The following is a 26,889-nucleotide window of genomic DNA, read 5'->3' as shown; positions in this document are numbered from 1 at the left end:
TTTATTCATATTTTTCAAACTGAAGTAAGGCTGATAGATCGCAGTGATAAGAGTCCCTTAAACATCATCGCTAAAACTTTGCTATTTTTACACAGTCATTTTTAATCTACTTTAGACAATATCAATTTTAAGCTCCAACTTAAAGTACAAATATGCTTCTATATCTAATTTGTCATAAGTTACTCTTTAAAAAAATAAAAATAATTATAAATGCATTGGATAGATTTTTAACAGATACATTTCTTGGTCTGCCTGGCATATAAATATTGACTGGGTAGACTTCATAATTTCAGTCAGAAACATGTTAGAGGAAGTTTTAAAAAGTCAGTCCTTCTCTTTCTTTAGCTAATGAGTTTCCAAAGGAGGAAAGCAATCCCACAAATGGGCAAATTCTGTCTCATCAGATATGTACATTTAATGTTCCACAGCTAAATGAATGATATGCCAGTCCAGTTCTGGAAAGTGAAAAATTCCACTGTTAAGATTTGGTACTTCGTGTACAAACTATGGAAGATTTTTCTTTCTTTTTCTCTTAAATATCGCTACTAGTGCCATAAAGGAGAAAAAAAAATGGAAAGACATCAAATTTTCCATAATAATAGTTTCTATAACCCTTAAGAAAATATGTTAGTCTAAATTATTATATTTTCATATTATTTAATATCTCAAATCATTCAAATTACTTATAAATCACATCATCATTGTCACTACTCAAAGTAACACAAATAAAACACAGAGCTTTAAGACTCATTGCTCATAATCAGGAGTGTTTCTTTCTTTCTGTTTATGGAGGGAGAAGTGTATTAAGAAGCTAAATGTAACTGGCAAAAATATTTTACTTTTCACTGTATGTAAAAAATTATCTGGCCCAGGACAATACTTGTAACTAACAATTTATGTGGACAGGCAAATTACTATTTTATTACTTTCCTTATTCTTACTTACGTTCTTAATAATTTAGACATGAAATATAAATATGTAAGTTATTTATGTTTAGTTCGGTGCCTCAGAGAAATTACATAATATCCAAGGGCCAAAAATAAAACAACTTTTAAAATAGAACTTAAGTGATTAAACATTCGTTGTATAAAATACAAAATGGAAGTATGCTGAATTTGGAGGAAAATGAGAAAAATTACTTTTAAAGCTCAGGAAAATAACCACAGAATATTACTTGTTCACTGATTATATTACAGATTCTATGTAATTAAATAAACAATTAGTAGCAATTTTAGGTGTACCTTCCTTTTTCCTTTAGCTAATTTCACCCATTGCCTGAAATCATACCTCTCACACAGTAAGCATTTAATAAACATTTTTGAACAACTATTTGTACCTAATCAAAGAAATTAATTTGTAAATAAAATCTGCTTGACTATATTTGTTGATTTACCATACAGAATCAGACTATTTTAATTTGCCAATCAGAGACATATGCTGTTGAACATCTACACAATTTCACTGAGACACATGCTTTCCACATAAAACTAAATACCACATCTGCGGCATAATCTATAACACGTAACACAGTGTTTTACACACACCAATTCTCCATTTCACTTCTGCAATTTTAAGTGTTGATGAAGCTGCCAAATAAGTCACATTATATACAACAAACTTTCCGTTTAAGTAAGGGGTAAGATTGCTGTTAACAACTTAGTTTGAAATGTTAACAACCCTTAGGCTGTTAACATAACAACTGGCCATTAATGTGGTAATGACCAATTTAAGAGGAAATCGTACTCTGAGAAATGAATATATTGGCAATCAGGACCAGGGTTTATATCTGAAAGAATATTACATACTTTTAATAAGCTAACCAGCATTAAAAGTTTGAGCCTATCAGGAGGTAACTAAAAGTTATTCTACAAAAAGCCACATACACTCTTATAGAGATACAAAAACTTCTGATATGAAAACTATTTTTGATAAATGCATTTTAGCAAAACACTTGAGACTATCAAATACCAGTTTAAAATCATATATTTTTACTACCACAAGGAAAAATAAAACAAAACAAATCTAAGATTACTGTCTTTGCTCGATAGTATGTTGACAGCTACAAAGCATGTTATACTCACAATATAGGTATTTCCTTGGCAAATTTTTATTTTTGGTTTTCAAAAACCCCAGATATTTCAGTTGACATTCTTTCAAGTTTACTTAATTTTTGTCCTTTGGTTTATTAAAACACCTTAACATTGCCCGGGCTATTTAAACTCCTTATTTGAAACGGTAACATAAATCCACTTCAGATACTGAAATTACAAACAAATGTAAAAGTCAAAAAGAGTCAAAAAGCTATGACTATTGGTTAGTACAGATAAAGCAAAACTAAAAAGCAGTATTAAATCACTAAAAGCAAATACAAATGCTTTATGTGGAAATGAGGCTCTAATTCACAATGGGCAGAAGAGAAATTTTTATTTCAAAGAGGAAAGTTCAAAGACTGGAGAGTTCTAAAAGAATGAACATTATACATTAATTTTGATTAGTTGTGCCAACACAATGAGGGAAATTCTGGCTAGAGAGAGTGACTTCTCATTGTTGGCACCTTGCATGTGTTTTACGCACTTGGAACACAGAGAAGTAGTAACAAGTGGCCATAATTAGTCAGGAGGCTGTCAGATGAGGCCGTCCTCAGAGCGAGAAAGAGTAGAATCTGATAAACAGTACCGCTTTCACCCTCTTGTAACTACCATTAATCAAATGATATATTTTTATATCTAAAGATTGGATCTGACTGAAAATAGCTGAATTATATACTAAGAACGACCAAATTTCCTAGAAAACACCTCACCAAATGACCAAGGTAATAAAGGAGTTACTGTTGATTGATAAATTTTGTCATAAGGGGAAAAATTCCAAATAAATCGCTTAATGTCAGACCAGAAAAATGATTAATTGTATTAAATATGAAAATCCCAATGATGCCATATATCATTTCTCTAATTTGATAGATCCTACTTTATTAATATAAGTAATTTGCAGCTGAAGTAAGTCACAAAGTTGCCTGCAAAGCAAAATAATTTTTCTTCAGCAGAAATTCTGTGTTGAGTACTTAGTGCTGGAAAACAAGCTTTAGTCGGCTTCATAGCTTCATAACTAAGAACACCCGCCTTGTCCTGAAAGTGTTCAGATGTTTACAGGTTGGAGAGTAGCTGTCATTTTCCTATAATGATGGAGGTCTTTACTTTGTTATTATCCATAAAACTACTGGCAAGTCTGAGGCGGTTCAATTGCTTAGTTGTATTTTTGAGATTCCCGTTTAGAATGTCATGGGGTGGGGCCGGGGGGAAGATGTATCTACACTTGGGGAAAGTTTTCAAAACTCTACAATAAATGCACTAATAGATATTAGTCAAAGATTTGCACCTGACTTCCTCTGACACACCTGAAACACAGAAGACAGCTGAATAACTCTAGAAGAATAAATTCAGGTCCAACTAAGAGGCAACAATTAAACTCTTTTACACAGTCCATTTTTTTCAAGTTGAACTTTTTAAAAATAGAGTTAAGATATTTTGCCAAATGGCTGATTAATTTCTTTGTGTTATGCTCAGCCCCCATTTCCCCTTAAGCTCCAAAAAAAAAGCAAAAATAAATAAATCAACCTGAATGCTGATTTCGACCAAATACATCCTTGACATTAACTGGCAGTTTCAATATAGGCAGCGCTATAACCAATTGCCTGAGTGTGCAGGCAAGCCAAAGTGAAATACTTTAAATATTGTGGTTTGTTGGCTATTCCTTAAGCATTAATTTGAGTAACACACACAGGGCAACGCTTTGAAGGCTGACAGGTCAGCTTCTTTCAGGAATATAAGCTGGCAGTAAGGAAATGAAACAAGCAAACAAAAAATACACTTACAAAAGTACTTTAAAAGGCATCCAGTCATCACTGGTGTGCAAGGATAATTCCTACCTCAGATAGTCTCTGCGACAAAGGATAAGATTAGCTTTAGTGTACAGGGTGGAGCCCACCTCTCCCAAGCGACAGTCACAGCAGGCACACTTCAGGCAGTCTTCATGCCAGTATTTGTCCAGTGCCTTTAGAAGATACCGGTCCTTGATCTTTCGGTTGCAGCCAGCACAACCTTTCGGCTTGGTGTCTGGCTGGACTGAGAGCATTTGTATACCTAAAGGAAGACAAAAGCAAAAAAGAGAGCTGAGACTACCGGACAGAATAAAAAGACGTCAAAAGACCTCAAACAAGTGAAATATTTAATATTTCCTTATTCTAGGAGTGTTAGCTCTTCTTGTTTAGGGCTATACTGAAATCAAACTAAATTTTGGAAACAAAAAGTCTCAAACTTTATCAAGTGCTTATTAAATCACTCATAAAGTTACACACATGCCAAGTGGCAATAATAATAAATTCATGTTGACCATGGTAAATTGACATTATAAATATGAAGTTTAATAACATTAAATAATTTTACAGTATTTTCATTCTCCCCATAGAGCAGTTCCTATAGAAGAAAATGTGAGTAAATATCAAACTGAAAAGAAAGCTATTTAACAAATTAATCTATGCACAGTCCCTAGAAGTAAAAAAATGAGTTTCGCTAAACTGTTTAAAAATTTCACTTAATATGTGCTTGATGGTGGAAGGAGAGTGCACCTGGTATGGGGTTACACTAACCTTATTCAGCAGTAGAGGTGTTTATAGTTAAGTACACAGAACAGCTACCCGAAAAGCTCACCAATCCTATATTGCTTGCTTGCATCCAAATACTTCCTTCTATGTCCTTGATATTTCAAAGTATTCATTGTGTTCAGATATAATATTTATACTCACAAGCATCAGTCAGCACCAATATTAATGGCAGTTACTTAACTATATACCATATGCTTTTATGTAAACCTATAGTATATGATTGTGCCATTTATTACCATAAACATGCAATTATTTGTTTTATAAAGGAAAGAAAAAATAGAAGGCAAGATCTAAATATATATACAATTATACAAACATATAAGTAAATATATATATTAAATATATACTATGCTAAACATAGGAACATTTATATATTTTAAAGATATAAATCCATCATAAATAAGCAATCCAGCTGGATTCTATGGGTTTTACAGTTTGATTGAAATCTTTTGAATGAATAGATATTCACCTTGAGTGTCTTCTTATTTCCTAGGTATTAAACACCCAGCTTTAGCAAGAAGCTGGACCAACTATCCAGTGCCTCATATTTATCAAATGACTCATTTTAAGCACTATAAAGTACTGCAGACATCATCAATTCCAAATTCCCTCATTTTACAAATTATGTCACACAGGCCCAAGAGAGGTTCAGAGACTTGCTCAAAGCTGAAAGACAGTTACGCTATAGACTCTGGCCAAATGGCCTTCTTACAGTCCAGAGACCCCTCTGCTGCATTATGTTTGCTCTCCTAGGCATAAAGTTTTAAACTTGCATGTAGAAGGATACAAAACACCAAATGTGCATGTATTATAGGATAAGAAATGTCAAGCTATAATCTGCACTTTTGTACATTTTCCTTCTCCAAAACAGCTAACCCTCTTCCAGTTTCCTCTGATACCTTATGATGAAGGCTTCACCCCCATCACAACCTTCACAACCTTTTTTTTAAAAAAATCCCACTGATAAGAGACATCAAGGCATCCGCAGAGCGGAATAACTTTTCTAACTACAAATAATACATGAGTTGCACAAAATATTGTTAGGATGTTGAACTTTCATTAGAAAATAACTTGTCTGGTAGAGTTGTGTAGGGAATGGCACGAAATAAAGCAGAGTAGCTGTTCTTTCTTTCTGCATCATAAGCATAGCTGTAGTCACCGGAGCTGCAGACTAACAGCTGGATTTGTAAGAAGAGCAGGTGGTATCCCTATAGCCTGCTTTCTGTTCCTTTCCTTTGAAGGAGCTAAGGGCCTAGTGTAGATTAATCACAACCCTTGATAGCTCTGCTAAATCTCACTCTCTAGAACTTCTAACAAATGAAGTTTCTTTGATCAGAACTAGTTATCCTCTTCTAGCAAGGTTCCACAAGGAATGAATCCCATTAATTACAGTGAACAACAGACCCAAGTGCCTGTTAACCATATATCTGGCGGGGGGGAGGGAGAAGTTTTGATTTACTCAGTGAAATTCTGGATGGTGTTACTGAAAACATCTAGATAATAAATATTAAGAGAAGTCATTCTAATTAAGCCATCCTAATTAATGGCCATTCTATTAAATTTATAAGGCTATTATTTTTATGTATCACAAAGCTTAAAGATGAAAAATCAAAAAAAAAAATTCCCAGTAGCAGCTAAGTTATATTTCCCATAGTTGTGTTTTTACCATCAAGCATAGAAGGTCAGCTATTTTATTCAAAATGTTTTGCAACCAAGACAGGGGATACCAACATTTGGCACAAGTAACACTACCCTACTTGTCTTCACAAAATGTTTTTGTTGTGTTGACATTTTAATTTAGCACTCAGAGGCCAATTAATATTTGAAACTCTTACATTCTGTTTGGCCTTGGGCATAAAAGGTGTTTGATATTTCACACTCCATCCTGGTACCTTCTTTTAGAGAACATCATGGCATTTCTCTTGAAAATGGAATCTCTTGAATTCCATGCAAGTTAACAATTGTAGCAAAAGAACTATTTTGCAGTCACCATGTTACCGTGTACTTAAAAGGCATAAAGCAGTCAGCGGCCTCCCCTCTTCCTCCAGAAGAACATGTCTGGGTAGAGTTATGTGTTTGTAGCTAAGAAACATTTCAGAAGTTGCTCATAGCACATCAGAACTCGTAACTAGTTTTAGATTGGCATGTAAATTGTTCTGAGGGAAATTCTTATTGCCTCTGAGACCCTGCCATTCTGAGTTATTTGACAGTTTAAGGGAAATCATAATTAAAAAAAAGACAGAAATAATAGCCTGTGCAGTGTGGTGTGCAGAAATAAGTAGAACCATTTCATTTAAACTCTGGTGAGCTTTTAATTGCCTGGATTGCATTGTGAGGCGGCCTAACGGTTGATTGCCTCCATTATGTTCCCTTGTTCTGTGCCATTCATCCGCACAGTCTCAGCTTCAGTAGTTAACACAACAAAGTAACCACAACTCCACAACACACAGGGGTTTAAAAAATAATAATAATAATGAAAGATTTGCAGCACTTAGACACAGTCTTACATTTTTGGACTAACTACACAGAGTGAACAGAAAACATTTTGTCCCTGTCGGAAAATTCACAGAGAACAATCTGGGAGAGGGAAGAGGAAGAGGGAATACATAAAGGGGGTTGGAAGAGATGAGGTGCTTCAGAAAGATGCTAAAATGGGAAGGCAGGTTCTGCAGCTGGGAGCATTGACACAGATTAAAAGAATTTGGCCAACATGGCCATTCGATTGCCAAGAGGCACCAGACAAAAGATTTTCTCTTCTCCTGCCCATCTTCATCCTCTTCCCAGCCCCCAACCCAGGTTGGAAAACTGGATTGGGCCTAAAAGCTTGTTTCTCTCTGTTCACTGGCCCAGAGCATCCCTACAGGCTGCAGCCCCCTAAGGGACAACAATGCAAATAGATGTCCCCAGATCTCAGGCACTGGAGCTGCTTAACTCTGTTCTGCCCCTTCAACTCCCAGCCCCCTCCCTATTCTTCACCCCCCCCTCCCCTTTTGAGCAATGGAGCTGGGAACCAATTTGATTCCCTTTTTCTCCAATGCAGCTGCAAGGCTCAGAGATACTGACATTTTTCCACTCTTATCAGTTTAATTACAGTTACCATGGCAGCAAAGTGCTAGTGCTTGGCAAAGGCCAACAAGAGATTTGCAAGACTGAGTTCAATTTTGATGCAGCTCACATGCAAAATAAAAAAAAAAAAATAAGAAACATACATACACTCTAACAAAGAATCCCTTGCGGAGTTTATGCTCCAGCCTTTTGTGGTTGTGTCTTTGCAGCCACACAGGGATGGTTTGCAAAGAATGTAGCAGTATTTGTTGCATCTAGCAAGATTAATTGGTTTAAGCAGCAGTCTTTCAAAGCAGTTACAACAATAATATTTCGGTTCTTTCAGAAAGACACAAAAGCAGCGGAAAAGCAGAAAGCCTTTTGAGCAGCCAAGAGTGCAGAGCGCCAGCAAAGTGCATCTATGATAGATTGTAACCTTACCAAAACTTTTCTCCTTTTTCTGCATGAGTTGACTTAGGCGTGCCTGAGTTGCAGCAGCTTCGCATTGAGCACCAAGCCCAAAGGTAGAAGTAGAAGGGGGTCTCCTTGATTTCGCTTAAGTGTGGACCTGGTGCGCAGCCTACACCCCCGAGGACCGACTATTGTGAAGCCACTTTGGGAGCGGGTCGGAGTGGCGGCAGGGGGTGGGGGAAGGGATGAGGACGGCCAGACAAGACAGGGCGCACACACGGAGCCCCTCGCAGTGTGCAAAATGATGGCGAATGACAAAGCCACATGCTTCCCTAACTCTGCCCGTAATCCTAAAATCCCAGCGGCCCCTTTTAGCTTCCTGGTAACAAATGGATTTGATTAAACTGTCACATGCAGCGTTAGCATAGCATATCATGTTCAATATGAAAAAGATCATAAATCTGACTTGTATTTCATAACAGCAATCTGGGTAGTCCCCGTAAAAAATGTGCTGCATCAGTTTGAATCTCAATCTATTAGGACATAGGCACCTTGGTCCAGGGATCTTCCCTCTTCTGGCCACTTCTGCCCCTACCCACCTGCCCCCCCATGCCCAAACACAGACACTTTTCCACGGCAAAGGAACAACATTTTGTTACTATGGCTGCGTGGAGAGAGGCAGAAGTGTCAACAAGGACCAAAAGATTGTAATATCAACTCTTTAAGAAGTGGGGGGTCATGAATTCCAGCAAGTAAGGGGGAGGGGTCCGGAAACCCACCCAGAACTGAATTCTTTTCCTATGGGCTGGGAGCAAACACTTCCTAATTCCAAACTCTCCCTGCCCCTCTCTCCCCGGGAGTCAGGGGTGTGGAAATACTGCAGTTCATGGTGAACTTTGACTATTATCCACTCGAGTCGTACTTGAGACGTTCCGCGCCGCAGCCGCTCTCCCTCCTTCCATCAACATCTTCCGCCTGCATCTATTTCATGTCTCATCATAAAAATAATGAAGCCTCACATGATTTAAACAAAACCGTCTCAGTAGAGCTGCAGCCCGAGTGAAAGTTGCAGTGCGGAGCTGGGTTGCAGCTCCAGTTTATGCCTCATTAGCAGAGGCTGGGGAAGAAAAAAATACCCACATCCGCACACGCACGCGCGCACCCGCAGACACACACACCACAAATAAGCCGACGCGTGTGTACACAGTTGCTGCACTTACCTTCTCAATTAAGCGATACAGGGGGAGGCCGTTCAGTAAGCACAGTGGCTGCTTTGTAGCGCTTCTCCTTGGGAAAGGTCAAAAAGAAGCATTGTTTGAAAAAAAAAAAAAAAAAAAAAAGACGGGGGAGGGAATGTCTATTTTTTTAAGTTTAAAATAATGAGGTCCTCAAGGATCCGCCAAGTAATGGTGTTGACCGCATCTGAGCCACAGGTGTCCTCCTTTTAGGCAACTGCAGTCCGAGGCTGTCTCTCTCCGTCCTGGTTCAAGACAACTTACCCCAGCAGCGTGCGAGGAGCCGAGCTGAAGGAAGCTCCGGCTCTCAGCTGCAAAATGCAATCCCTTCCCAGCCAGACATAATACAGCCAAAGAAAAGGTCACTCAGTTATTACTGAGCCGGCGGAGCCCAGGCAGCGCTTGTCAAGACCACAGAGAAGCAGCTCCCTTCCGATTTAAGACTATTTACCTCTCGCCCCCACCCCTCCCCTCTTCTTTCCTTCTCTCCCTCCCTCTCTCGCTGGCTCCCTCGCTCGCTCTCGTGTGCCTGTTCTGCAGCTCAGTCAAGTACAGCCGCCCTCGGAAAGTGCAAAGCAGCCACGAGACAGATCGGGCTTTGTTGCTAATTTCCCAGGGTGAAAATTTACAAGCCTGCGAGTGCAGTCAGCACAACCACATGCATATGCTACTCACAAACGCTGGGGACAAACCCGCACACAAAATGTGACCTCTGCAGGAGTCGACTGAGGAAGGACCCTACCTCCTGGACCAGTCCAAAAGAAGAACTCCTGCGAGAGAGCTCCGGAGGAAAAGGGTAGGGTTCCTAAAATAACCAGGGCATTTTGGAATAGGGGGCTACATTTAAAGCAAATTGCCTTCCAAAGCCATTTCTGAAGCTACCAATTATGGAAATTAAAATAAAAGCAAGAGAATCAAACTGCTACCAGAATACCCTGGAAAAGCACACAACCCTCCCCTTTAAGAAATGCCTGGAGGTGGCTGCAGTTGCTGGTCTCTCTGTGACTTCCATTCATGAACTATCTGAAGTCGCTGCTCCGCAAGTCCGCCACACAAGCCTGGTTCAGAGAATCACACACACACACTCTCCTTCCTCCCTTCCTCCCTTCCTCTAATGGCCCAAGACCCAAACTGTGAACTTGTTCTCCATTCACTAATGCTGACCCCCACCACCACCACCCCGAAACACACTTCCTGCAATTACTTGAATTCCTTACTACTTAAAACTCACACGCTCCAATGAAAAACAGCCAAGAGCACTGAGAAACATGTTTTCAGGACTAACTTGGTCAAAGAACCATAGTTTCTGCACCATTACCGCTTTGTCTTCACAGGCTTGTTTTAAGGCCTTGACAGATTTTGTTTTTTTTTTCTAATAGGTCCCATTCTCTCTAACCTCTTCTCCTCTTAACTTTCCTTGGCATCTATAAAGGCCACTGGTAGCTTTAAAATACCTTACTATTTTTCTAAGTTTTCAAACTTCAAAGTCACCCTCTCTTTGGGCTGCTCTTAAAGTACCCTCACCAGATTTTACAAAGCTTTGTCAGAGGTCAAGCTTAAAAATGGTCCACATTTGAATGACACTCACTGAAATGTTTAAGAGCCAAGAAATACTCAATTGTTGAACTACAAAAAAACTTTTTTCTTCTCTTCACCATCAGTTTTAATCTAGTTCTAGTTTTTAAAAAAATCATAGCACCCCCCATGAGTATTTAAGCTAAATTTTGTTTTTCTTCATAAAGAATAAAGGCACAACATTGATAACTAGTTTTTACCCCCTCCCTTTTGAAGGCTCATAATAAAATAGCCTGTGGTTTGCTTTCCTCTCCCTTTAAAAGGCAACAAAACTCAGAACTAACCTGAAAAATAACGATATTCACAGACGGTAGGTTAATGAGAACCCCTTAGTTGACTTGTTCTGTACATAGGCAGATTTCTTAAGTTTGGCTTTTCTGGCCCGTCTAGGCAGGCATACATGCACTTCACCCATCCGCACAGCTCCCCGCTGTTCTACCCCACCTCTCTGCTACAGCCACTCTGAAAACACCCCAGTATGTGTGAGTGTGTGTGTGTATGTGTGTGCGTGCATGTGTGTGTGTCTCGTGCGCTCTGTCTCAGCCAATGCACTGAGAAGAAGAAAAGAGGGAGGGAGGGAGAAGTATGTGTGGGGAAAGGGAGAAATAAAATCAAAACAAATGGTACAGCTAATGAGGACAATTAAATTAATTATGTTCAAGGAGATGAGATTTTTTTTTCCCTCCAACTGTATGATCTGTTACCCCTCGCTGGCAACTGCTGCTCTGTAATTCATGGCAACTGATTAGTGCATCTATGCAAATCTTTGTTTAAATCATTCAACTAATTAAATGATGGGATTATTCCTCTGCCTACGGTGACATCATTCGCAGTAATTAGTACTCTATTTGGATTGTGGCAGTAAGATTCCTGATATCAACACCAACCTGCAAAGACATTAACCACTTTGTCACCTTTTTTTTAAGGGACAAACACCCAGATCTCTAATTGCATCCCATCCCCTTCCTTTTTCCCCAATCTTCCTATTCCTCTCAATTTTACCATTTCCCCCACACTTATAAACAAGTAATACTGGCAAGCAAGGAGGCGAGAGAGAGAGAGAGAGAGAGAGAGAGAGAGAGAGAGAGACAGAAGAGAGAGAGAGAGACAGAGAGAGAGAGAGAGAGAGAGAGGAACTTAGTGAATAATATGCCAAACCACATGTGTAAAGGAATAAAATGGAATAGTTAACATTCAGCTCCATGCCATTCATTTTCCCCTAAAATGTAATGATAATTAGATGGGTCATAAAATGCTCTTCTTTTCATTATGACTGATGAAATGCATTAAAGCTGACAGGGTATTACCTGACAGTAATTAGGTTTTGTCATGAATTAAATTATTTGAAAGCAGGCTATCTCCCCAATCACGCAATTTACAGCAAGATTTTTTTTAATCTGTGCTACAGAAGAGAGAGAGATAGAAAATAGCAGTTTTTCTCTTCATAATCATATGAATTATTCACAGAAAAAATCATCAGAAAAACCCCGTGCAGATGAAGAGGCTTGCCACTTAATGTACTGCACAGATGTGATCATCAGCGGTTGCCGACAATGAAATATACAAGTGCACACAAAGTGATCTGGTGAACAAGAGGTGGAATTTAATCATCTTCTGTTGACACTTTGCGAAAAACACCATTAACCCTCAGCAAACCCCCTGTTTTCCTGGCTCCCCCCAACCCCAAAGTCTCACCCCTCCCGCGAGGGAAAAAGTGAAAGAAGAATTTGTGCTTTTGTTTACTCAGCCAAGCTAAAGGTTGGATCCAGCCAGGCAAGCAGTTTCTTCATTTCCTGAGAGTAAACTACCCAGTTTAATTACAGATCCTTTGGAAATCTTTGCGAAAGGATTGCCATAAAGAGCCACATCTTCTTGGTCCGATTACCTTTTGCCTGTGCCCTCTTTCTGCAACTCATCATCAGACGTTTGATGAGAGAATTTACTTCATCCAGCCCCCACCCCAACACTTATTAAAGGAAAAAAAAAAAGGCAGACTGTCTTCTTCAGGGGTCTTATATTGTGATACCTTGATGAGGGGAAAAGGGGAGGGGAATGACAAAATGGGGTGGAGGAGGGTGCTGAGGGGGTGATTAGATATATACTACTTACCTTTGCCCAAAGGAGATCTCCCACAAGAAAATAGTGTGTATATATGTATATTTCTAAACACGTCTTCAAGTTTTCAGCTGTTTCTTTCTTTAAAACACACCTCACAGATTACTTTTGTGTGCGGGTGTTCAGTAATGATTTCTGTGGCGTCCCAGAGATGCTCCGGTTAGGTTGCCGTCTTTTTTTTTTTTAATTTTTTTTTTTTAGGGCAGCAGACAGGTTGTGGGGGGGAGGCAAAGCATAGCACACCCTGAAAGTCCAGGAGCAGTGAAAGGTCTCGGTCAAGGGAAGGATGAGGTTGATACTGCCCCCACCACACACACTCCCACCATCACTCTTCGAAATTCAGCAACACAAATGAAAGAAACCTCTGCTTCAGCCTTCCTGTCTTTCTTATGTGCCTCTCCCTTTCTCACTTTCTTCCCGAACTGCATACAAAACCTGAGTGGGCCAGAGCTGCTCCTCCAGTATTTAAACACCTCGCCAGGTCCCTAGTTAGCAGCTTCCTTCAGCTCATCCAAGAAGCTGACAAGTACTGTTAGAGGAGGCTGTACATGTTGCTCTAATGGACCTCATTAAGTTCTACTTACAGATGTTCTCTTAACATAATTGATCTGCGGTGAGTTGAGAGGACTGCAACTTATTCCCTAGCCCCCAATTATGGTTGGGTAATTAGATCCCCAACCTCCAATTTTTCACATTCACCCTTCTAACATTCCAAAATATCAAAGTATCTCTCTCTCACCAAAGCTCCCCCTTACCGGACTCCACTCTGCTCACTGTATTGACAGTTAGATCTGCTCTAACCTTTGTAGTGACGCCAGTTTTAATGGTGCATTCAGTCCATTGACAGAGCTATGTTTTCTCCCTGAGCCTCTCTTCTCCTTTCCTCTCCACACTACCACCCCCACCCCACCCCCTTAACCCTCAGAAACAAAAGGGTAAAAAAAAAAAATCCTCTAACTTGTATAGTTTGTACTTTTGATAAAAGGTTTCAGTGATGAGCTTTGGCAGTGGTGCTTCCTTTCTAATGTCTTTTTATCTGTATTAATTCCTCAGATGAAAACTTTAAGGAACAATGAAGGAGAGAGGTAGTGCTCTGAAACGGTGAGAAGAAAAAAATTACACAGCACACCTGGGACAGATGAAGCCAAACTAGTGCTTTTATAATGCCAATCAGCAGGGCTGTTATCATCCCTCTAATTAGGAAAGCAGCCTAAAACAGAGAGCACTTGGGGAAATGGTAATGTTAGGGTTTTGCACTTAAAAGGAGAGACATTTCCTGCACTGTAAGAATCTAGGATTGGGGCTGACAAGTCCTTTAATTAATGGGCAGGATTCCCTGTGTGTGCAAGTGTGTGTGCATGTTTTAATTCATAAAAGTGGACAAAGGGTGTTATGAGGAGGGGGGAAGAGAGTGATGGGGGAGGGAGGGTGAGTCCATTAGTTTGAAGATGAACAGAGTTCATAGCTACCTTCATCTTTTTTTTTTTTTAACCCCCACAGGACTGAGGTGCAGAAGTGGAGTGAGCTGTTTTTCTAGGAATTTGAATGTTATACTGAATAAAAGCCCCAGGCCATAAGGCAAACACTAAGTTTGAGAGAACCCATATTTCAAGTTGGCAAACCCCTGTGTCCAGCTTGCCCCTGGTCGCTATCTCTTTGGGTTGGTGTTTCACCCAGCTCCTCTGGGCTTTGCTGTAGACTACTTTCCCACACACAGGTGCCTAGGATTCGCTTTCATTTTGCCGTGCTAAAGAAATATGTAGCTTAAATAATTCCAGCAACAAGATTACTCTTACTGGTAAAAAAAAAATGTGGCCTAGTATCCTAAGACAAAGAGTTAATATTTGTCTTTTTGAGGGTTTTGAAATTGAACACTTTGAACCTGGCAGTATCGAGTTCTCAATACTGTTTTAAATGGCTTTTTAACACTTAGGAGAAATTCTCCAATGACTCTAAGAGATACTTCTCAATTTTTTCATTCCCTCTCTCTGCTCTCTGCTATTATTCACGGATATGCATATTCCTACACATAAATACATATGCGGTAGATTGAGAGATAATTAATCTAAAATTTAGTAAGATCTTACCTAGTTTATTATTTCTTTTTTCCAGAATAAATTCAAATGCTCTATTGCCATCTCAGATATACTAGTGTGTCGCCTAAAAATTACACTTAGATATTACACTTACACCAACATACTAAAGGGATGCTGATTTTACAGTAGTCACAGTGATTGATTAAACAAATTTATCTTATATCAAACTAGTGCTTGGCTTGTAAGTCTAACTATGTAGAATAAACAAGATTCTTAAAAAGAACACACATTATTCATTTAATTTTTGTAATAGTATCAATGTCTTTTTAAGGGAAACATAGCCTCTGCTTTCAAAATATCACTAAATTTAGAACCCTGAATTTACCCTGGTCAGAAGAGAGCAGCTTTACAATAGTGTAATTTTATTTTAACATTTTGTGAACTAATTTAAGGTAAGAGTAATCCTTAAAGAAAAAAATGGGGTTAGTCGTTTTCTTATACAGTTGAAATGGCAAAGCAGCCTCCTTCTAATTTAATGGAAGCAGAAAGTGAAACCAAATAATCTAATATTCAATACCTTTTTAAGATAAAAAGAAGAAACTAAAATGAGGCCCCAAGATTAATTTTATAATTTACCAGAGATTATTTTCAGGAGAATTTAAAACAAAATAAATATCATGTTGTTTGTACTCATTTGAAAGAAAATTTTCATCACTTTGAAAGAAAATCACTTTCTGAACAAAGTAGTACATGGCATTCTCATATGCCTCCAAGCAGCTGGGAAAAATATGTAATTATTTTAAATATCCTTACACAATGTATTGAACTATTAAGAAACCATGCCAAGTTTTAATTCCCTGACAATTCTTTCCATGGGTAGTATTTTTTTAAAGACAATGAATACTTTTTGAAGAAAATGAAAATGAGTTTTAATTTCCAATAACCTAGGGTGGGTAGTAAGCCTAACAAGAGAAATAATATTGTAATAGGCAATACTTTACTTCAGTTTGTAAGAAAGAAAGAAAAAAGAAAACAACAGCTAAACAAACAAAACAAAGTTTCTAACAGGCTTGATACCTTTCCTCTGAATCACTCCACAAGAGCAAAGTGCTCTCAGTTTAAATTATATTGCATGACAAGTTGTTACTTACATGTTGTTAATATGCTAAATGAGCTTTCAAAATGTTTGCTAATTCTTTACCTATACAGACATCACTGCAGACTGGATTTCATGTAAAACAAGCTAAGAAGGCAAAGTAAAAATGACCCACCTGTCCCTCCTGCAAATTTTGTAAGTTTTCATTCATAAATGGAATTTTCTCTCCACAATTACACACTTCTGTTTCAATTTTCCACATATTGGACAGAATCATTAGCCACTGCTAAAAGAAAACTTATCTGAGGCTTTAAAATAATGGTATCTTTCAAGAATCTGGGCCAACCACAATTCTGGCTATTGCTAGTCCCTATTCAATTTGATTTAGAGTTGTTTTATTTTTAAGTTGTAATATTTATTTTTACATGGAAAACATTTGTCACCACTTCATATTTCAGAGACAAATTTAATATGTTTATCTTGGTTGAATTCTTTTAGAAGTTAGATGTATACAATCTAAAAGAAGATGGCACCTACTTTACAATCCTCTAACTATTTCTTTTTGAGTCTGGATACTGTTAGAAAGTTTACATCTTTATGTGGCTGTAAGCCAGGTCTGATAGGCAATGTAGTCTGCCAAAGGCGCTAAGTTTAATGCAGCTAATGGTTGCCCAATCATTCTCTAAGTACTTAATTTTTATTGTGTTTGCATCAAGTAATTGTCTTCCACTGAATCCCATCCGCACCCTCATTCCTCCCCAAGAAATGAGCGGAAAGATCTTTAAGCAATGTTTCAAAGGCATGCTATTCCAGTTTGGTTAGGCCCTCTGAACTGATGTAGATAACGCAAAGTTAAAAATATCTTCATTTTCCAAGATTAGAGACAATGTACAGAAAACATCTACTATAGTGATTAGCTTATATAAGCATCTTAATAAATGGTACTAATTATTATCATATTCAATATAGCCCAGCTCAATTTTTTACTCTTCATTGTACAATCATTCTCGTTGTGATCTTCTGTGTTTCTGTGCTTCTTTAACACTTTCTGTGGTTTATTGAAAGTGAATTATGGATAGTCTGTATTCCCTGCTAGTCTAAAAACCTGGAGGATTCATATATTGTCTTATTTAGCCTTGCATACCACACAGTGCCAAGTAGAGTGTCTTGCTCACAGTAGACATTTATTAAATGCTGATCAAATTGATTTGAATTAAACGAAGAAGATACAGTGCTAAAGAAAATGTTTAGAATGAAAATTTTAAATCTAAGTTATTGATAAAAATAAAAATCTAAACATAGTAAAGTCAGATGTTAGTTGATAACATTTCGATATTTTATGGCTGGCACGGTGGCTCACGCCTGTAATCCCGGCACTTTGGGAGGCCGAGGCAGGCAGATAATTGCTTGAACCTGGGAGGCAGAGGTTCCAGTGAGCCAAGGTCATGCCACTCACTGCACTCTAGCCTGGGTGACAGAGTGAGATCCTGTCTCAAAAATAAAATAAAATACAATAAAATTAGATATTTTTACATTATGCAAATATTTAAAAGGATTTATTAGAGCATACTGTAAATGTTGATTTTGTCATCTGTCTTCGTGAGTAGACCACAAGTTCTTAGAGGCAGAACATATATTTTAGTATCTGCAGGGCACAGTCTAGCACACAGTAAATACTTAAATGTTTACTGCATGAATAGCAAAATAGAAAAATAAGAAGAAATAGAAAGATTCAATGGACAGTTAATCTAAATAAAATTATCATTACTTAAAATCACTAGCTTTCTGTGACAAGTAAAGGAGATACAAAATGGAGGTCAATGGAATTTTAACACAAACTAGAAATACAACAGCTTCCTGTAATATACAGAAATTTAGAAGTTTTACAAGGTTTATAGTGGTAAGAATGCTTAGGCTAGGCAGATGATATTTATTAGTTATTACTATCAGATATCAAATAACACCTTTAAGAATCTACTTATAGTGATGCAACATCTTAGGTGACATTTAAAAGGATGTAGCTTTTCCTAATTATGTCCTAAAATACTTAAGAAAACACTAAAAAGACAAAATCATGGCATCAAGTCTCAAATATACTAAAGCTAAGCATCTAGGTGAAACACCTACCAATTACAGTTAGGCCAATTTTCTTGGCACTCTCAGGTTTTATCTCATGACAAAGTCAACACCTAAAGTGGAAAGGAAGGCACTTTGGAGTTTTATCATGTTATGCCTACTGGTCTATACCCAGAGTATATTTTAACCAAAGAAAAAGAATGCCCAAATGTTGATTGTTGAGGCAATTTTAGGTCAATTCTCAGATCTCCATCCGGTTCCCCAATTGCCATCCCACTCCCCATTTAGAAACAACATCTTTCAGAAACAGGTAAGCAGGAGCTATAGAGGGAGACTACTGATTGCTCATTGCATCCTGGCTGCTTCTCCCTCCAGAAGAAATGATCTGAAGATGGTGAGAGAAACATCCTAAATACATTGAATGCTGGGACTTTTAGACCGTTGTGTATTATACCTTCTCAAAGTTTCAAAGGACCAGGCAGGAGGTAAAAGAGAAATCACCATCTCAGTTAAAAACTGAAACTAATATTGGAATCTGGGCAATTAACTTCCTTTCTAGATGTGAATCTGAGAAGGAGATTTTGTTGTCATTGTTGCCATGCTATTTTTTTGGTCAGAGGGTGTGTCTAAGGACAATCCACCCATCCTATATTCTGAGAGTCACTGAGTTTAGAAAGTACTCCATTTAATCATTTGTAAAGAGAGGTAAAAAGAAACAAAACATTAAGCACCAAGAATTACTGTGGAATAAGGGAAAAATAATTACCAACCTGGAAGCCCAAAGGAAGAATATGTTTTTAAAATTGATTTCTTGTAAGACTCAAGAAAACATTTCTGGAACCTGTTTGCTATATTCAACAAAATGCAAAAAGAAATGCTTCATGAACCTCCATGGAGCAGGATAATCAGCCTACAAGGAAAAGGGTGAGGTACAAAAGAGAGACAGAAAAGCTAAAAGAAAATTTCAATAAAACTTAAGGTGTAACAGAAAAATTAAGCCCCACACTTTAAAAGGTACTGAGAATACTAAACTCTAGTAATGGTAATACCGAAGTAGGAATGAAGTGACAGGGAGGATGGGCTGAGAAGCTGTCATAAAATGTACAGGATGAGGACAAACAGATGAAAAGTATGAAAGAGAACATGATAGATTATAAGACCTATTATGGAGCTTCAATATAATTAACTAGTGGTCCTGAATAAAGAATTACAACATAATAAACAGAAGCAGTAAATACAAATATAACAGAAAAATTGACTGTTTGACCTACATATTCGGAATTGATTGACTTTACTAACTTCAAGATAAAACGATAAAGGAGACCCACAAAACTCATATTAAAAACTTTAGAATTGTAAAAGAAACAAATAATCATTTAGAAACTCAAGTGTCCAAATAAGGGGGAAAAAGGAAAAGAAGGGATTTTCACCAAAGAAAAATGTATCCAGCTAGCTTCAGACACTGTAACTGTAAATATTTCAAAAAAAGAAAAATAAGAATTTTAAAAGGATGATATTGTGAACCAAGAATTTCATATCTACACAATGTATTTTCTTGTGTAAAAACCATTTAAGGATGGTTCGTATGTATAAAGGTCAGCAAAATGAACATTTATGTACCTTTACAAAACAAATGACTTGAAAGATTGCTCTAAATGAATCTAAAAGAATCAGATTTTAAAATCCAAACATGGGAGGGTCATGGCACAAAAGGATTGGGGGTTTTGCCTTTCTCTATTTGGATCAAAATTTTAGGTGCAACATTAGATATTTCATCAAGCAGTAGAGTATTTCTGTAATCCAGTGATTTCATTTGATTCTCTTCAACTCCCACCACTTCCCCATCACCAGGAAGTATATTTCTTATGTCTCATTGCAAACTTCACAGTTCAGATGGAGCCTCTTGTTAGGTCCAACGACCTAGGAAACTAGCACTTGTGAGATGTCCAAAATATCATACAGTTGGCCCTCTGTAACTGTAGGTCCCATATCCATGGATTCAGCCAACTACAGATAAAAAATATTTGGAAAAAACTGCATTTGCACTTAACATGTACAGACATACTCTTGTTGTTATTCCCTAAACAATATAGTATAACAACTATTTACATTGTATTTGGTATTACAAGTAATCTAGAGATTATTTAAACTATACAGGAAAATGTGCATAGGTTATACACAAATACTACACCATTTTATATCAGTGACTAGAGCATTTGCTGTTTTGATATTTGCGGGAGGTCTTGGAACCAATTCTACATGTATACTCCGGGACAACTGTATTTACATGGCTGAGAATTGTGCTTGACAGTTTCTGTTTGCTATCTATATGGCAATATATTGTCAACTTTTTAAAATAATTTATTTGTCTCACTAATGAGGCCTTTATCACGACTAGATTTGTTTTACAGATTAGGAAATTTAGGATGCTTGGCCAACTTTCTCAAGACACCACGCTAAGTAAGAAATAAATTTGAACTTACATTTTCTGACTTCAAATCAGATATATGCTCCATATCTTGCCTAACATAGGAATGCTTCATAGACTTTTAGAAAATAGTACTTTATATTATTTTTCTTGGTTGTATCCCATCATTTGAGTTGGAAAAAGGTAATGATCTTAATGTCACTTAATACTTCAATCAGTTTAACCTTATTGTTCAACTCTCAAGTGTACAATTATTGTACATAATGGTATTAACATCTAAAAAATTACTTTTATAATATTCAGTTGATATGACAGTAGGTTCCAAACTGCTTTTTTGACATCTGTTTGTTTGATTACTCTGAATCAGATAGTTCAGCATTACATTTTTTGGAAAGAAATTTGAGGACCCTTAGTTTCAGCTACAGTAAAGCTTTTTTCAAAACAATAAATTTTGACATAATTTCAGACTTACAGAAAAATTGCTAAAACAGTATAAGAAACTCCTATATACCATTTACCCAAATTCAACGATTATTTGTATGCTGACTCATTTACTTTATAAATCTCTGCCTCCCTCTTCATATGTATACATACATGCAAATTTTCCTTTAAATATTTGAGAATACATTGGAGACATTGTGCCCCTCTACCCTTGAATAGTTTATCATGTGTTTCTGGGAAAACAAGAACAAAAAATGAAATCTCAATGTTCTCTTAAGTAGTTAAAACCCAATTATAGAAATCAGAAAAACTTAACATCCATAAAATACTGTTATCTAATTCACAGGCCATACACAAAATTCATCAATTGTCCATTAAGATCCTTTATAACCCACCCCATTCTGTCTCCATCCAGGATACAATTCAGCATCAGGCACTGCATTTAGTTATCAAATCTCTTCTTTTCTTTCTTTATGAAGAAGCTTGAAGTCCAGAACACATTTCTTCTTATGGCCAGTAAAGTTTGGAGGCAGACCAGTTGTTGACCATCCTGGTTTACATTTAGATTTATCTGGGGAAATTTGCAAAGCCATTTTACTATTCCCACATTACCCTTGCTGACTCAGAATCCCAGGGAAGGAATTGCCCCAGAACAGATATTTGTTTGTTTTATTCTTCAAAAGATCTAGTCACTCTGATGATCAGCTAGCTTTGAAATCCCTGAGGTCAACCAATGATAAACTTAGAGAAGGAGAGCAACACTGCTGAGGCTAGCCAGAGAGGCAATATTAGAGAGAGAGAGAGAGAGAGAGAGAGAGACAGAGAGAGAGAGACAAGAAAGATGACATGAGAGAAGAGGAATGACACAGAGGAATCAGAGGGATGTCACAGAAGGTGGAAGCTTTTCCAGTAGGTACTTAAGAATATTTACCCCAAAACGACCACTAGTAAAGACAGCTCTGGAAAGAGCAAAACAGAGACCCTTTTGGCTTTCATAATTTTAAGATATCTGTAAGCAGCTTGTTTCTTGAACAATTATAACCTCTTTGGCAAGAAAACATTTCTGTAACCATGTAAATCTGAAGAACAAAATTAGTGTAATTACCTTCTCACCACCTTTAATATATGAAAATTCATCATAAATCTGCAAGAGTACAAAGTATTTCCCCAATTTTCTTGACATCACTTTTTTGGAGGCATGCCTATTAGTTAACACATCCACTTCACTGCCTAAGTGGCTCTAGAAGTTGCATTAAATTCTGAAAAACTGCACCATATAACTCAGGTAAATTTTGGTAAGGACATTCATAAGGGCAAAATTATAAAGAAATATCTTTTCTTTAACTGTTTTTAGTTTAGGATTACATATAAGCAAAGAACAGCTAATACTATCAACGAAGTCACATAAGAGTATAAAATGATGAGCAGAATTATACATGAACCATACAAGTGACTAATGAAGAACCATATAAATTGCTAACAGCAATGAAGATGATGTTTGCCAGATCAAAAAAGATGTATTCTGAGGCAAAAATACACAATGTTGAGTCCTTTACTCCTAAAGGTTATTATACACGACTTTCTTCACTAGAAGATACAGACTAATATCAAATTTTAAAAACTTGTTGTATTAAAAACTCTTCCTAAATACTCTTTGAGTTCCTATAATTTAAAAAAGTTCCATAAAGTTAAAAAAAGTAAAATCTTAAAGCAATAGTTCAAAGATCCAAGCCACCTTTGTTTTTCCTCCAATAAGAAATACTAGAGTTGTTCCTATAGAGCCCAGTCGTACAAAATATTAAAAAATAGGGCTGATATACTGGATTATCTCCATAATTGCTGCTTAAGGAAAATATACAGTTTTATACTTTTAGGAGTCTATTGTGTTTACATTATTACCATATGATATGACAAAATGAAAATTAAGAAGTAGCTTTAGGTTGGCTGTGCTCAGCTGGGGTGGTTTTCTATTATTTGTACTATAGCTGAAGTTATTCATGTGCTTGCATTTAGTTAGGTCTCTGCTGGGCATGTCTAAGATATCCTCATCTTCCAGGGTCTTTCCTCCATAAAGTTCCCCTTTAGTTCAACCTACAGCATGGCAGCTGGCTTCCAAGAAGAACCATTCCAAGAAGACAAGTCCCAGTGTACAAGTATTTATTTGTCAAGCTTCTGCTTGCATCACACTTGCCACTGTCCCTTTGGGCAAAGCAAGTCACATGGCCAAGCCTAGAGTGAGAAAGAACTATACCAGAGTGTGAATACTATGAGACACGGTGCTCATGGTGCTTTAGAAGCCATCAGTATAATAGCCTGCCAAGCAGAAGGGTTTTTGATGCATTTCTGTCTGTGTTGGCTAATAATTTGCATCTGATTATCCATCTTCAAATATTGCAACTCTAGATAAGGATAAAGCAAGAAACAGAGAAGATAGGTATATATTCATAAAAGTGCTTAGAAATATCCATTGAGATATATAGATTTTTTGGCTAAATATATTAATTACTCTAAATGGAATCACATATTATTTGATTAGCCAAGATTAGAACTGATAGTTGAGCTGTTTCTAATATGTTGACTACTAAAAGTAATAGCACAGCTAATATCAGAGTGTAATAAAACAGAAATATTAGGCTAGGACATAGGACCACATAAGTGTCATTAAACTATGTGCCTGTAAGGGTATCATTTAAATTCCTTAGGCCTCAGTTTTTTATATATTAACACAAATGTCTTAAACTATATTTCTTCTTAGCATTTTTTCAGCTCAAAAATTTGCCACATCTTTAAAAATTCTTTAAGTATTATTAGCAACACACACACACACACATACAATGTCACCCAAAGTCCCTCATTAATCAGTTAGCTATGCCAGGGATTGTGAGAAATATGTAAACGTTAATTTGTGGTTATTAAAGATTTAATTCAACCAATTGGGCCCTGTTAGTTACCTATTAAAATCTCAGTCACAACCGATAACATGGTCAAGAGGGTGTTTCCATGTTCTAGGTTCCCCCGGATATTACCAGATAGCATCGTGATTAGAAATAAACAATAAACAAGGTTTTTACTGGGGGGCAGGCTAAGGATACTCTGTATAAATGTGTACATATTATAATTAAAAGAAGAAAAAGGGGGGTTACAATGTCCTAATGTACTGGGAGCTAAGAAGTGCTTGTAATCTCTGGTCATCAGAGATGCTGTACAAGAAATGTTTCTTACTTTAGAATTCTTCTTCCCAGATTTTTATCCTTTTCAACACGATGAGGCGACTGAAGCAACAGAATATTCATAACTCCTCCTCCTCCTCTGCCCCAATTAATTCTTTCCTCCTCCAGCCATTTAGTTTAGCTTTTCTTTTACTCTTACAGACAAACCACCAGAAGTTTACAGCAATCTAAGGCATTAGCTGTGTCTACAGGTGAGCTGATACTTGCAGGATAGAACTTTTGTCAGATCCATAAATTGCTTTCTATTGTTCCTTTCTCTAGTTCTTATATTCTTGCCCTTGGACATTGCTAAATTGTTATTCCACTTCCCATATGTATATATGGCATCTCCAAATAAGCTAGTTCATTCCCTTCCTTTCCTCCTCCTTATATGCCATATCCTTCATACTAATTGGTCCATCCCTCTGAGAAGGTAAGTTCTACATGACATATAGGCTTTATGGAGTGCTGAAATACGCTTTGCATCCACAGTGGAATTTCCATGCAGGACTTTTTTTTGTCTTGGCTCATTGATTATTAAATCGAGTTTTCTGTGTCCTGCACTGAGTCTTCTACATCTTTTAGGTTGATCTTGCTGTGAAGTAAATACTATATAGAGTTGTCTGAAATGACTTTCTAGGATGATAGATATGGTCTCAATCTGCATTGTACAATACTCTAGTCTCTAGCCACATGTGGATATTGAACACTTGAAATATATTTTGTGTGACTGAGAAAGTGAGCCTGTATTTTAATTAATTTTAAATTAAATAATTATGTATGACTAATAGCCACCATGTACCGGTAGTGTAATGGCAGAGAGAGTAGTCATTTTGCACTTTAAGAGTTATTTTCTTGACTTCCTGACACATGTTTCTTACACATTGAATGTCCAACCTTAGAAAATGTTACCCAGTCTGATAGATCTAGATCCAGATTTATCTTCTACAGAGTATCTTCTTGCCTTTGAGTCTGTACTGATCCTCTTTTTGTTGAAACATTAAGTGTACCACGCCTCTGGCACTTAGAGGAGACTATTATGCATTGTAATTTATCTGCAACACAAAAGTGTGATTTTTTTCCATAATCAGATTTAAAACTCTTTGAGGTCAGAAACTCTAACATTTCTTTTGCATTCCTCTTGGCAACATAGCCTATGCTGGGTACCTGGTTGTTGCTCTATAAATATTTATTGCATGGATAAATAAAGTAGGTTACATCAGGGAGTACGGTGACGGGGCAGATGGTGTCCAAATGACAAAAGCCCCACTTCTTCCTGCTTGAAGTGATGGCATATTTTGATAAATTTCCCATAAGGTCCTAGAAAAGTCTCTGAGAACTAGAATATGCAGTTAAGGAGGCTGGCAAGGAGAGAGCCAATTTCATGGAACTTGCAATGTGTAGTTATACAATTGCAGTATGTTGCATACAAGGGCCTCTCTGATTTCCTCCCAGTATAAAATACACTTCAGCAGAACAGAGAACTGGAGTGAAATTGTAAGCTTCCTCTCATGTGTGTAGAAAGCCACATGGTGGCTCCCACCACTACTGATTTCAGATCTGTGTAATAGTTTCTGCTTTGACTTTTTACAAGTTCTTGAAATTGTTGGCTATGTTATTCGAATATACTGCGTAGTCAAACTGTTATTGTAAAGACTATTTTCCTGAACTTTCTAGAGCTGAGTAGGATAAGAAAACAAAATGATAAAGCAAGGAATACAAACAATGCAACACACTGCTAATGATTTTAAATCATGCTGACAAAAAGTTTCTGAATAGCTCATGAAATTCTTGATATGTTTGAAAAAATATACCATTTGAAGTAACAATACAGTGTCACTAACATTTTTGAAAACAGTCAACAATGTTTAGAATTTGTTTATATATATGGCATGCATTTTAGATGTAACAGCCAGGAAAATCTCATTATTGTAGACTTCACTGGAAGATCTCTGAGGTCCCTTCCAGCTTTAAAATGCTGAATATAATTCAGAATTTATGATAATTTGAACTAGGCAAGGCTGAAATTTACTTTTGTATGATCTATGAAGCAAGGATTTGCTAATAGTGTAAACAAGATTGCTTGAGGCTTTTAACCAAGCTGTTTTTAAAGATTTTAACACATTGTGTGATACAAATGGGTCTAATTTCAAATGATTCCCACCTATTTATTAAAGCACGCAATGAAAGACTGTTACTTAGAAGTGCTTTTATTAGCAGCTAAATGTACACTGTGAGTTTGAAAATAATAAATCTGCATTTCTTATTAGAGGATATAGTTTGTGTTGTACTTAATTCTGTTTGGTTTCTCTAATGGTAGAAGATATCAATGAAGGTTTTCTGTAATTAGAAATGACTACTTCAAATACAATTGTCTATTTCATTAGTTTATTTTTCCCCTTCTTACTTTATGCATTCTTTATCACCTTGATCTGTTTAAAAATATATTTATGAGGCACTGATATTTCACAAGCAATGTAATTACTCTTTGAGGAATAATTAAAAACCTAGAGCTTCTTAAATTTGGCTGTAATTCTGATATCTATTTACAATTATTCAAGA

General features: G+C 37.0%; 1 protein-coding gene across 8 annotated transcripts in view; it reads right to left on the bottom strand.

Annotated features, from left to right (window-relative positions):
- Nucleotides 1-13,536, bottom strand: part of LMO3 (LIM domain only 3) — a 62,648-nt gene extending 49,112 nt beyond the window's left edge. The window contains exons 1-3 of one of the 8 annotated variants that reach the window (XM_030805012.1): nt 13,036-13,536; nt 9,337-9,403; nt 3,926-4,139 (exon numbers count right to left, since the gene is read on the bottom strand). In XM_030805012.1, coding sequence (XP_030660872.1) covers nt 3,926-4,131 — 206 coding nt within the window. In that variant the 5' untranslated portion in view covers nt 4,132-4,139; nt 9,337-9,403; nt 13,036-13,536. Of the gene's footprint in view, nt 1-3,925; nt 4,140-8,146; nt 8,869-9,336; nt 10,048-10,093; nt 10,518-11,210; nt 11,488-13,035 lie in introns of those variants that run through there. The other 7 variants (XM_003265561.3, XM_003265559.4, XR_004028357.1 and 4 more) reach the window with 7 other exon arrangements.
- Nucleotides 13,537-26,889: the final 13,353 nt, after the last annotated feature.

Source organism: Nomascus leucogenys, chromosome 23 (genome assembly GCF_006542625.1).
Source record: "Nomascus leucogenys isolate Asia chromosome 23, Asia_NLE_v1, whole genome shotgun sequence".
NCBI classification, from domain to species: domain Eukaryota; kingdom Metazoa; phylum Chordata; class Mammalia; order Primates; family Hylobatidae; genus Nomascus; species Nomascus leucogenys.
This window is presented reverse-complemented; position numbering and strand designations above follow the sequence as displayed.